The 13,539-nt window shown below is 38.4% G+C and overlaps 1 protein-coding gene across 1 annotated transcript in view; it reads right to left on the bottom strand.

The window, feature by feature from the left end:
• The window catches only part of pcsk5a (proprotein convertase subtilisin/kexin type 5a), a 54,803-nt gene that overhangs the window by 37,760 nt on the left and 3,504 nt on the right, over positions 1-13,539 (bottom strand). Inside the window, exons 6-16 of the mRNA XM_038274917.1 lie at positions 13,439-13,527; positions 13,179-13,351; positions 12,865-13,071; positions 8,585-8,685; positions 8,363-8,466; positions 7,906-8,026; positions 7,460-7,648; positions 2,184-2,320; positions 1,929-2,051; positions 1,675-1,777; positions 176-366 (exon numbers count right to left, since the gene is read on the bottom strand). Of these exons, the coding sequence (XP_038130845.1) occupies positions 176-366; positions 1,675-1,777; positions 1,929-2,051; positions 2,184-2,320; positions 7,460-7,648; positions 7,906-8,026; positions 8,363-8,466; positions 8,585-8,685; positions 12,865-13,071; positions 13,179-13,351; positions 13,439-13,527 (1,538 nt within the window). The remainder of the gene's footprint in view (positions 1-175; positions 367-1,674; positions 1,778-1,928; positions 2,052-2,183; positions 2,321-7,459; positions 7,649-7,905; positions 8,027-8,362; positions 8,467-8,584; positions 8,686-12,864; positions 13,072-13,178; positions 13,352-13,438; positions 13,528-13,539) is intronic.

The raw sequence follows: 13,539 nt of genomic DNA, 5'->3' as shown, positions 1-13,539 counted from the left end.
CACATACCTCTAAGCTGCAGATACAGCTCCTGACTACTCATTAGAAGCCTTTATTTTGACTGAATGTGCAATGAATCCAGAAAGGTGAAATCATTAAGATGCCTTAGACATATTCAGCTCAGGACAATAATAATAATAATAGAACAAATGTTAAAGAACAAGTCAAACTTCTAACCATGATCCAAGTAGTAATTCTCGCCACAGGATGCTGTGCAGGTATTGGTGCCTTCTGTCAGGTGATGACCAGACACACAGGAGGTGCACTGATTGCTTCGACTGCCAGTGCAACTTGCACAAGTAGAATAGCACCTCTTACAGCGTCGACGGTCACCCCAGAATCCCTGGGGACACTTGGGTACACACAACCTGAGAGAGAAACGTAAAACAAAGCAGAAGAGACAAGATGATTCACAGGAGGAAATACATTACAGTTCAATATTAGCTGTTAAAAGTATTCACAATTTTTCCAGGGACATCACTTTGTAAATGTAACATTGTGCAATGTTTAAATCCTAGAAAGTTACATATCTCTATTTTTGTAGTTTTCTTTGTGATTAATCTGAGCTACAGATTTTTACTCGAAGCGGTAATTATATTTCTCGGTTATTGCATGCCATAAGAAATTTTCACAACTCCTTTCTTCCAAAGCCAAATTAACATCCAAATTAAGTTGTTTTTAGGGTATTCAATTCAACAACTGAAGAAACCTCTGTAAACCACTGTGACTTTAGTAAAATTGCAATACCCTAACAATAAGTTTTTTTTATTTCTTCTTTATATAGGGAGAAAAACTATATGAGCAAAAGGATCTTGATCATCAGTTTCAGCTAAATTTTTTTTTTTACCTGGAGTTGCCATTGGTGTCTGAGTTGAGCTTCTAAGGACCCAAAAAAAAATCCATCTTCAATATAATACTTTAATTGTTTGTTAGGTCAAATACATTTAAAATGTACATGCTTGACATTACATCTGCAGAAGAGTGTTTGGAATTTAGGCCAAAGTAAATTACTGAAAAAAGGCTGAAGGGTTATAGATGCATCGGCTTTGAACTACTAAGGTTTCTGTCCGATGAGCAAATCACATTTTAGTAATAAAGTGTCAAATAAAAAGGCATACTTAAAGATACTTTTTAACAGAAACATATAATGTCTCTTCGAATGTAATTTATATCTCCTCAGACCTTTCACCTTAACTTTAAACCACCTCCAGTGTGATTCAGGTGCTAATATAGGTTTACTTCTTTCAAAAAACGTTTACATTTTTATAAAAAATTAGAAAATACAGTGTTTTTTTTTTCTGGAGGTAGCAAAATGTGAGTCCAGAACTTAATTTTCAAGTGTGTTCATTGTGTGCACACAAGAACTTGGGACTATTTTTCACACCTGGATAGTTTATACAGTAAGTCAAAGTGGCTGTAAAATACATTTAAAGAATACTTGAAGCACTTGCAGGAATGAATGAGAAAGGTCTTAAAGACAACCTTAAACTCACTGTAAGAAACATAGAGTAACACCTGGGTTCTTGGAAGCACAAGATTAGAATATAATGTTAGACTCAAAACTATACAGAGTGAATGTAAAGGCTTGTTATATAAAAAGTGAGTTAATATGGGTCAAAGAAGCACATGCTGTCTGCATCTACTCACTGTACCCAGCATTATGCAATCATACTAACCTTGAGCTGTTCTTGAACTTGAGAAAAAAGTTTAGACACGTAACACACTCCTGTGGGCCAGGCCCGTCACAACCATCACCACTGCATTCTGGGTCACAAGGTCCTAAAAGACGAAATACTCTTAAAATCTAAACCTTTAGGATGGTTTAATTATGTTCGTTTTTCAAAATAACCTTTCTGCAATACAAATTAGAAACAATGTGATTGATAACAAAATGTTGCTGTCAAGAACTCTCAGTAAGGAAGTGACTCACCATCATATCCTTCAGTGAGATCAGTATTCATTAGGAGCTCAGCTGATCGGGCTAGCCGATGGTGCAATGGATACGGCTGTTCTGCAGTGCCATAAATCACCAGAGACCACTTCTTTAGCATCGCTGTAAAACAACAGAGAGAAAGAAAAACATGTTTCTCCCCTGAGGCTGGCGCCGTGTTTCTGCTGCCTCCTCTTGATGATCAGGGTAAATAGGTCTTACAATGAAAAGATGCTACAAAGAGAAAGAACAAACCTAATTCAGCGCTGTCTCGGTCCTGTGAAGGAGTATCCTTGATTTTCAAAGTCCATTCCCCTGCTGCCTGCTCCCCCCAGGAATGAGTTGTCATGAATTCCCAATTCTGAAATCCCTCAGTGGAGTTATCAAGAGGCCTAAAGCAAAATATTACATAATCATGAGCATACAGTTACTGCTGTATCAACACTAATTAAAATGTCTTAAAAGCAACAATGTGTGATTAATAGATTATAGACTAGATTCTCTTGTATGAAACAACAAATACTGTCCTGTAATATAAAAAGTTTTGTTCTTATTTTTGAAAAATGTAGTATATACAGTACAGGTCTGTGTTGACTGTGTACTTTTTAAATGGAAAAACAGGTTCATATTTGTCAAGTAAGCATACAGTAGAGATCCTTTTTGTTACAGAAAAATGCAAACATAACCAAAGAGATATCAATAGTTTTAGAACTTTACAAAGTTTTTAACTGTTTTAAATTAACAGTAATATAATTGAATTTAAGTGTTTTATTTTACCCAAGGAAAACTTAACTCAAGGTTTTTCACAAGTCTGAGCTTATCATTCCTACAGTAAAACCTAACTCGATTTAGCTTCTCAAACAATAGCACAAAACATATAAAATTATGGGGAAATCTGCAATCCTATGTAAACTTTAAATTACCAATGTGTTTTGCACATTTGAATACAAATATTTACCAATTTGTATGCTGGGAGCATGTACATTTTGAACAGGGAATACTTATTCCCATTGAGAAGGAAATGGTGCTGGATCATGGTGAAATTATTTTTAAGGGCATACCGCAAACTAAAATACCTTATGCAATTTAAATGATTCCTAGGGCTAATGTAGAGAGCTTGACACTACATGATGAGCATTATTAATGACCCCTAACACCCCCACCATGGACTGTTCTCCCTGCTGCCTTCTAGGAAGAGGCTTTGAAGCATCCAATGCAGGTCCAGCAGATTCCGAAACAGCTTCTTTCCCACTGCCATTAGAATGCTGAATGTTGATTAAAACGAAAAAAAAAAAAAAAAATAAAAAAAAAAAGCACTGAATGTTGGAAAAACTGTAAATCAGAGATCATGGATTAGCAGACCACTGTCCGGATCCGGACCCACCTGCTGGCTAATCCGGACCCAACCTGATTTTAAAAATGTATAAATTGATGCATGTTGTCCGACGACAGTGCCTAACTGCGCAGCTTCTCCTGTTAATATGTTAAAGCCCTTTGGAGTATCTAGAAAAAATCGACACATGATACAAGTTTGCCAATGAGCTGTGTTAACCTGCTGCTAGCCTCTTTTAGACACAACAGGCAAACCCCTGGGAAGCCGGTTGGTGGGATAGACAAAGACAAAGAGAGAAAAAGAGCAGAGAAAGTGTGGACTGCTGGAATAACTGCAGTGAACTGGTGACAGAAAAGTGAAATGGTGTTGCCAAAGATGAGCCTGTAAATTTTGAGTATGTTTGGCTCAACCTACTGCTGTGAAGCAGGATTCTCCACCATGACCATAATCTGAAATGAATATCGAATCAGGCTCATGAATGAACACCTTGATATGTGCTTGACAATGGCTTTGTCACCATTCAAACCCAGTTTTAAAAACCTTGCAGGGCAGCGTAAAGCCCACTTCTGTCAATAAGCCATAAAAAAGAAATAAACACAAAAAACGGTAAGTTCTGTTTTTTTTTATGTGAATCAGGAATTTGTCTACATACCAAATTGAACGACTGTTGTTCTCTACTTAAAAAAAAAAACACTTTTCATTTTAAAAATTCATTGCATAACATAGATGCATAAAAACGTCATTTTACTTCCGTGTTAAAGGCTGTGAGTAACAGATTATAATTGAAAATGTCTGCGGACCTTTACTGGTTGTTGATTTTCTTTATTCCGACCCCACTTGGTTTTAGCTGGTTACTCCTGCTTCAAATCATATCTCAGTCTTAGGTTTACATTTGACCACCAGCTTTACATTTTAGCACTTCTGCACTTTAGAAATGGAAATGCCTTGAGGCGTGTAATGAACAAAATTTCATTTTGTATACACTCTGTGTGTACAAAATGACTGTGTGTGTACAAAAGTTTATCTAAGTCTAAGTAAGTCTAAGTCCATCAATGCTACAGGTGGGGCTCCCCTCTTGAAATACCAACAATGTAAGTTGGGAGAAGACGCACCGTCGTTGAACAGGTCATGTGACCTGGAAGAAGGTAAAGCTTTATGGCCTCAGGCTCTTTTGTAGTCATGGAGCTAAGGCTTTTGCTCTAATATCTTTCTAAAATTATTGAAAAAGCTGTTTTCCAGCAGGTAACCAACTTCCTAAAAGTGACCAACTGCTTTGACATTTTTGCAATTAGAATTAACTGCTCAGCGCAGTACAGACTCTGCGCTCGTCAAGGTGTTCGATGACATCTGTATAAATGCAGACTGTGGAACAACCACAGTGCTGGGAGGGGGATGGATGCAGTAGTTTGCCCTGCAACTGAAGGTTTGTTGGTTTAAGCCCCATCTCCGGCTTTCATTGTCATTGTGACCTTGGAAAAGACATCTGCATTGCCTGCTGATGATGGTCAGAGTTCACAGGTGGCGTCTGTCACAGCAGACTCACTTCTGTCAGTGAGGCTGACATTGTTTCTTGGCTTCAGCACAGGAGATTCAGAAAAAGTTTGTTAAACAGCTGTCAATAGAAATCAGCTTTGCTGAAGCAGGGAAACTTAAAACTTGCAGGACAGCGGTCCTTGAGGACCGAGCTTAGACATGCCTAAAGTAGTATTATAATGCCATTGAATAATGCATAGTTTTTCAAGATTATATTTTTGGTATGAAAAATAAAGGTCAACAGGGTAGTTAAACTCAGCATCAGAATTAAGATGGTGAAGAAGGATAATGTAAGATTGCTGAGGTGATGACTAGGGGATAATTTGAGTCCAACAGTCTTAAGTCCAATGAAGCCTTGGTGGGACCTTGCTGGTTGGCTCCATAGACTGTGTAGTTTCTTTCCTAATCTCCACAGCAAAAACATTTTCCACAGCCTTGGTAGAGATGGTGTTGATGTCATTCTGATGTCAGGTAGAATGTTTTTGTGACATCTTGAATTTGAGGAAGTATTGTTTCCAGGCTTGGTTTTTGGAATAATTTTTACCTTACTTATGATGATCTTACTGCAATCAACTTTACAAATCTGGATCATTTGAATGTTAATTTAAACTTTAATTGGTTGATATTAATCAGGTAACAGTGGCCTGAGTGTTTTCCTTTAATTTCTTTCTTTGTGTTCTCCTGGGTATAGTACAGTAGTAGCCATTCGTAATTTCCCCACTTTCCTTGATGGACCCTTGGCTGGTTACCTAAGATTCCTTTTTTTAAACATCAATATGTGTACTATAATATTCTTTCTGTCATAATTTGTGGACATTAAGATCTAAAAAGAAGGGCCTTCTCTCGGTCAGACCCTGTAATTCCGTGAAAAGGGGGAGTCAGATTTTAAAAATATGCACGCACAGGAGGAGGGGGGTTCACTCCAGTGGCTGGAAGTTGGCTCCCATTTGGGTGGCATTTGACTGGGTAGGGCCATTTTGAATGGCTCCTACTGTAAATACATAGAAGAAATCCTTGCAAAGATGTTCCAAAATTTTCTTTAGCTGAAAACAAAACTAAAGTAATAATTTTTGGGGCAGAAATGAGTGTTTAAAAGTTAGCAAAAGTGAGCTTCAGTTTACACAATTAGATCAGGCTTAAATTCTTGGTGTAGTGATGGACTCATCAGCCATCCATCACCTCTAGAACATCTCGAAAATTAAAGAATATGTCTCACCAGACCTTGAAAAATGATTCATTTGTTTATCTTTAGCAAAATTGATTACTGCAACTTCACAGGTTTCCCCAAAAAGTTGATCAAACAGCTGTAGTTGATCTTGGATGCTGCTTCAAAAGGTTCTCCTAAAACTAAGAAAGTAGAATGGATCACCACAGTCACTGATTCCCCATATATCAGAAAATCCACTTTCAAACACTTCTTTATAAATAAATGAATGGCTTAGCACCAAAATACATTACAGACTTGTTGTCAATGTATCAACTACTCAGACCTCTCAGGTCTTCTCGCTCAAATCTTCTCTGAATATCCAGAACTAAAACCAGATATGGAGAGGCAGCTTTTATGTCTTATGGTCAACAATCTGGAAGAAAATGTGGAATAAACTGTAAAAGTACTGAAAATCTAAATTGCTTTAAATCAAGATTAAAATATTTTTGTTTAGAAAGGCCTTTGACTGTGACCATGCACCTTGCATTAAAGTCAGTCACCATTAATGCAGTGAACACGAGAGAGAGGAAGTAAGAAAACAAAAACCATCACTCAGCAGCAATCAGAACAAGCAAACCTTTTGAGTCAGCTAAAGTAGTATGAGTTCAAACTGCAGTGAGCCACTTTGCTGGCTCATCACTTACCAATTTAGGAGATTGCAAGCAGAATAAACATTTTTTAAAATAATCAAGTTACGCATTGGTAGTAAAACACATTAAGATAGAAAATGTTCCAACTTGGATATTAGATTTTGGAAATATAAAATTCTAAATTTAATTATTGTTCTTGTCACCACTCGCTTCAACATTATGATCCTTGGCAGTGTCACTTTTTCTACAGGGCTCTTGGTTGTCAAGTTCTGGCTCCACAATTCCATTTTATCCCTATAACAACTCAAAATAAACTTGAATGCTATTTAAAAATCTGTGAAAAAAGTATTTTGTCCATCAGTGCCAGCAGATTATCTCACTATCTGCCTGTTGTGATGTCAACAACCATAATTCTTGTTTTTCTTGAGGTGTTTAGCTAAAAAAACATAATTTTAGTTCACATGTATTGGAGGAAAAAATAAGATAATAGATAAAACTGTTTCATACATAACTTTTTTCAGTATTATATCCTAGCATTGTCTCAAGTATTTGTTGTCTTCTTAATGATGCATTCTTACCCTTAAAAAGAAGAAACTATACATATGAGACTTGTGTGGGATTAATCTTTCAAAGAACCTACAAAAAAAAAAATTGATTCCTTGGAATAATAAGCATTACTACTTTTTCTCTCCAAAGAGAGTTTGCAAAATTGACGTTTCCTCATTGTTGCCAAACTGAAGACTTGCTTTAAGCAGTGAATGCTGAGCTAGAGAAAAAATTGCTTTTCACACAGAAATACCCCCATCAGTTGTAGATAGGGCTTTGGGGGGGTACCACAGTAGTTCGGATGGAACAATCCTCTTGTTACCTGTGAGCCAGCAACTGCGATACGGTGCCCGCAGGTGACATGAGCGTGATGGAAAGGTCGCCACGATGGCTGTGAATGATGGTTATGCGAACGACAACGTGCTCCACATAAACAACGTGCCGTGGGCCCTCGCTGGAGCAGCCGGTGGTCTCGTACGCAGACGTCAACACTGAGCCAGGATGAATAATTCTGTACGAGACAGACAGGAGGGGGATAAAAACATAACGGAACACAGTAAGCACTAGAGATGAGAGAGGAGGTGGAGAGCAAGAAGCACCAGCAAGAATTAGAAGAGCACAGCACAACAGAAAATGAATGCTTATTAAAGTGCGTGAGAATCAGCATGCGAACTGAGACAGAAATAGATGAAGTGTGATAGATGAGAAGAAATCAGGGGAAGCCCTGACTCAGAACAAAAAGCTCTTGCAGAGTTGCTGGTGTGTTACCTGCTCAGCTGGATGGCCTCCTCCTCCACACACTCATGCTGTGCTGGGACTTGTTTCCAGTGCTCAGCCTCCTTCACCATGCTCTCAGCATCCAGCAGGCCAAAGCCGTAAAGGTGGCTCACTAACAGACAAGCATACACATTCAAACACACAATACATTAGCTGGGGTAGGGAGGGCACAGATGCTTCTAAAAGATTTCATGTCCCCCCGAGACTCCGTAGGCGTTTATTGCTGTTCTGCTCACTGTACCTCGTTAGTTTTCAAAATGCTCACTGCTTTATGGCTCCCTACAAAAAACCAAACTAAGAGAATATTCACTGAAACATCAGAATCAGCTTATCTTTTACTTTAGTATTTTAGGGTTGTGCAAAGGACATCATGTATTTTTTTTATTATTAATAAAACTACCTATTTGGACAAAAACTACTGTTAAATTTAACAGAGATATGATGTTACCTTTGAACCCGGCTCCGTTATAATGCCAGTCAGCAGCATCAAGGTGATTAGCTTTTGATGTTCGAACGATAATGTGCTGGACATCCCTCCAGGTCAAATCAGGGCTTTAAAAAAGGTCAGACAGTGGGAAATAAAAGTGTTTTTTTTTTTGTCTATTATATCTCTTGATTTAGATTCTGTGGTCCTGGATATTCAGATGTTGTGCAGTAAACAGCTACTCACTTGGCCTCCAAAGTAAGAGCAATCACCCCAGTAGCCATAGATGAGGAGAGAGATGTTCCAGACAGAGTTATGCTGCATCCCAGCTGTGGTCCAAGGGTTATCTGTCAACACCAAACACTGTTTACAGTACTTGAGACTGTATTTAGTGAATTAATGACAAGAGGAAGCTGTCTTGTGCCTTCAATTTAATATCTGGGCAGTGGCAGAGGGGTACAACATGTGATTCATGTACAAAGGCCTCTGTCCTTGATGTGATTGTCAAGGGTTGGAATCCTGTCCCATTGACCTTTGCCACAAGTTTTTTACCCGTCTCGCAATCCTATTTTCTGTCAGCAAACCTTTAAAATAAACACAACTAGTGTCAGACAAAGCAAAAGCTGATGTCCTAACAATGTACCAACACACCCTGTATAACTACTTCCAAAGTTGAGTATTTTTTTATTAATATGAACAATTATTCATTTTAGACTCTCAATCTCATTGTCCTTGGTAAAGCTCACCTTCCCTAATGCCAAATGTATGCCTTGTCAGCACTGTCATCTGGTTCATAGCAAAGCCTGGGTGATGTGTCTGTCTTTATCTGTACCCAATTATTAGTTTTGCCGATTGCTTATGTAGCTAAATTCCCCACCCCTAGACTTTTGTGACTGTTGGCTGTATGCACTGACACAGAAAATAATCTCAAAGAGTGGCACGAAAAGCACACCACAAAAGAAGACGGTCAGATCATGAACAGAAGAAAAACAACTACTGATGAATGATTTACCTTGCTTTTTTAATTAAAGGGCACCCTGGCGCATGAAAATAGCTCACTAAAGTGTCTAAATAAGGTTTGGGCAACTCCCATCCACAAGGCCTATCCTGTAGCATTCACTCCACCTGAATCTATCAATTAGATGATTTGCAAGACACAAATTGACTAGATACCAAGGAGTTAATTCAGCCATTTAATTTAGGTTTGCTGAACCATGGATAAATGTTAGGTGCAGGAGACTGACCCTTGAGGACTTGAGTACCCACGCTTGGAATAGATTGATGGATGGATGGATGGACGGACGGATGGAATGCGTTTATTTTTATGAGTGTTTTCTTTACTTTAGTCCTTAAGTTTCCTCTGGAGCACATTTGGATGTTATAGTTTAAACATTAACCCTATAATGCCAAATGTACTTTGCTCAAAATCCTATCGTACACAATCAGATATACCTGATAACAGCCTGTAGAAGACTACACAAAACATAATCTTGACTTATCGCATAGTAATAAATTATTAATATCAAAAATGTATTTCTGTTTTTTCTTTTTACATATTTTGTTAAAAGGGCAAATAAGGAATTCAAAAAAAAAAAAAGTAATTTTCTGTTTTGTTTTATTCTTGGATCAGGCTTTAAAGGGTTAACAATGAAAGAGGAGGAAGGCCAATGAAAGGTGATTCATCTTATATTGTCAATAAAGTAATATAGGCTAATTAATTAATATAGACTTCAAAGTATTATTTTACAGACCAATCCAACTATGATCTCCTTACAATCTGCTTGCCTTATGCATACATGTGTGTACATAGGCATTACTAACAGCTGCTTCAAGAAATCAAGGAGGAGTTGGGGTAAAATCTAAAGCATTTGATTTTAAAACTCCTGTTTCTCTATTCTTGTTGAAGAGCAGTTATGAACCACACCTTTAATGAAACCAAATATTAACTCAAAGAATCCAAGTTAACTATAGATGCTGAAGTAACTTCATGCATATAGCCTCTCAGAACTTCCATAATAGTTTATTTCTTTAAAAGAAGCATTGCTTATTAAAAAGAGATTCGGGAAATAATTCATTACACAGCTGATATGGCTTACTGTACAACATTTAAGTCTCAATTGGTTATACCATCAAATGTAACATTTAATTAAATGTTGTGGTCAAATGTGGCATTGCATCTCTTCTAATGACCTTCACAGTTAATTTAGAAATAGATTATATACTTCATTTGCTTAAAATACTAAATTAAATTTTGGGCTTCTGTTATCAGGGGGATGAGCAAAGTGTGATTTAATGATTTGTTAAGTGCCATGAACTTTTCCAAGCATTTAGAGCTTATTTAGGCTGTATATGAAGTCTTGCACTGAGGAACTAATTATAATTACAATGAAATTAATTTTAGAGCTGCACTATAAGATCACTGTGAATAAGTAGCAGCTTTAGAGTTCTTTAGGAAAAACTTTTTTATAAAGAGGCTTGTACATTCCCACAGAAGGTACAGTCTGTATGTCTGATGTGCACTCTATCTGCTTTAAACATAACCTAAAGATTATGCAGAGTTGTCTGTGCACATCTGGCTCTGTTGGCCTCCTTTTGGAGCCAGCTCCAGGCATAGACAAAGTCGAGGTCCTATGGTTCAGCAGCAAAGCTAGACTTTGGCAGAAAAATGTATCTACTTTTAGGTGTTTCACTGTGAGCTTTTACAATGTAATTGTGATCTGTTTGTTGTGCTTAAATATATTTAATTTTAACATACAAAAACACTGACCTTAAAATGCTTGAAGTGAACAACCTTAAAATGCTTGAAGTTGAACATGTAGCATCTTCCGTTACATGTTCCACTTAAGCCGGAGGCTAGAAGAAATACCACAGCTGTACAGGCCCGGTAGCATTGAGGCTGACACCTGATGACAGTGGGTTTTACATAATCTCAGACCACTGGTGAAGACTTCATTGGATCCACTGCAGTTTGCCTACCATCCTTGGATCATCTGCCTCCTGCACCAAGCTCTGACTCACCTAGAGAAACCTGGAAGCACTGTGAGAATCATATTCTTTGATTTCTCCAGTGCTTTTAACACCATCCAGCCAGGAATCCTAAGGGACAAGCAGGAGCTTTGAGGAGTGGAAAAGCACATGTCCAAGTGGATTCTGGACTACCTCACCGGTCACCCACAGTATGTGAGGGCACAAGGCTGTGTTTCAGATAGGTTGGTTAGCAGTTGAGGGGTCTCACAGGGAACAGTGCTGGCACCATTCATCTTCACCCTCGACACTGCAGAGTTCTCCATCAACTCCCCATGCTGCCAACTCCAGAAGTTCTCCAATGATTAGGCTATAGTTGGCCTCATCTCAGCTGGGGACGACTCAGAATACAGACAGTGGACCCAGAACTTCTTGATCTGGTGCCAGCAAAACCATCTTCTGATTAATGCAGGGAAAATAGGCGTTCCCTCTCCGGAGCGGGTACAGGGTTCTGCATGTGCATTTTTTTTTTTTTAAGTGGATAGGGCGGGCCTTTTCAAAAAGTTGCAAAACCCCTCTCTATACCTTTAAGGCAGCCCAACCACATTTCTGATTGATTCAGCTAGCAAATATTAACCTTTCAGGGAACATAGGTAACACTTAGAGATCTTTTATCAAAAGGGTTAGAAATATATAAGTAAATCTAAACAATGTATCTACCAAATATATCTGCAAAATCTCTAATATTCAACAACAAAAAATACTTAGTTAAGCATATTGTGCAAAACAGCAATAAAAAAATTAAACCCCAATTTCATTAAAACAACTATTTTCATTAATTTCAGACGGAACTATTCACAGAGTTGTATTATATTAAACTGAACTTCCAATTTTCACCACTGTTCTGCGGCAAGTAACATTTCCTCTGATCACAGAGCAAATCCCGATGATGAGACATTTGTTCAATCAACCACGCCCCCCCCCACCCCCTGCCCCCCCCACGCTCCAAGGTGTCCTGGTTTTCCCAAATGAAAATATGGTCATCCTTAGCTATAAAAAAGGGTACCTTTTTTCCCACCTGCAATACTAATTTAATATGTGAAGAGTATACATAGACCACTGCAAAGTGGCAGAGTTTGTAGCACTGGTGCTTTGCATCAAGAAGGTCCTGGGCTTAAAGCCTAGCTCGGGTCTCTTCATGGAGTTTTCATTTCATTCATGTACATGCATGTTTTCTCTTTGGGTACTTCGGCTTCCTCTACAGTCCAAATTATAACTGTTTGGTAGTTGTCTCTAAATTGCCCTTAGGTGTGATTGTGTGTGCATGTCCACTTGTCTACAATATATGGGTTGCCTTGCTTTGGATATGCAACCTATCCAGGGTGTGCCCCACTTTTTACCCATAGACTGCTGGAAATAGGCACCAGCCCGTAATCCTGACAGATAAGAGGCAGAAGATGGATGGATAATACTTACAGTACCTTATCAAATTCACCTAATATCCAAGGGCCAGTGTCCGAGTTTTAACAACAACAAAAAAATAATAATAATTTAAAACTCACCATCTCCTCTGTCTCCTCACCACTATAGGCTGCTGCCAGTGTGGAGGAGCATTGTTCCAGGTGTTCTGATCGAATTCCACGGTGGTTGACACTGCTGATTGAAATTGTGTATATACTGCTACTGTAGCCATCACAGGAGCAGTGGTCACCTGTTCGACCTCCATTTCCTGAGGCCCAAACAAAAATAGAGCCCCTTCCCTGCCGACCCTGTAATGAATTTGAGAAAGGAACCAATACTTGAAAACCACCTTTAATAGAATTAAACAAATACATTTTTTATTAAAAGGAATACAATTTCACACTGTTTCTCTCACTATTTTAATTCCAGCCTGCAATGCGAGACGAGCAAGATGTCCAGGTCCCTCTAAAGTTGCCCCATCGTCATTTGGCCCCCAGCTGGCTAAATATATATCAATATATTGTGGACTAAAATTCAATGATTGAGCTTCCACAATATCAGTCACGTCTCCTCCCAACATACGTATGCCTAAAAGTTAAATTGAGACAAATAAGAATACTTCAATCCACAACATTACCTCTAGAAAAGTCTTTTGAAGCCTTAATGTGGAATTACCTCCTATCCGAGCACGAAATGAGACTCCAACTGTGCAAAGAGGGTTATTTGCGGATGCAGCCACTGTCCCAGCACACAGAGTCCCATGGCTTCAGAGAAAG

Source organism: Cyprinodon tularosa, unplaced genomic scaffold (genome assembly GCF_016077235.1).
Source record: "Cyprinodon tularosa strain WSP-4 unplaced genomic scaffold, ASM1607723v1 ctg94, whole genome shotgun sequence".
NCBI lineage: Eukaryota > Metazoa > Chordata > Actinopteri > Cyprinodontiformes > Cyprinodontidae > Cyprinodon > Cyprinodon tularosa.
The sequence above is the reverse complement of the archived record's forward strand: the minus strand, read 5'-3'. Positions and strand labels throughout refer to the sequence as shown.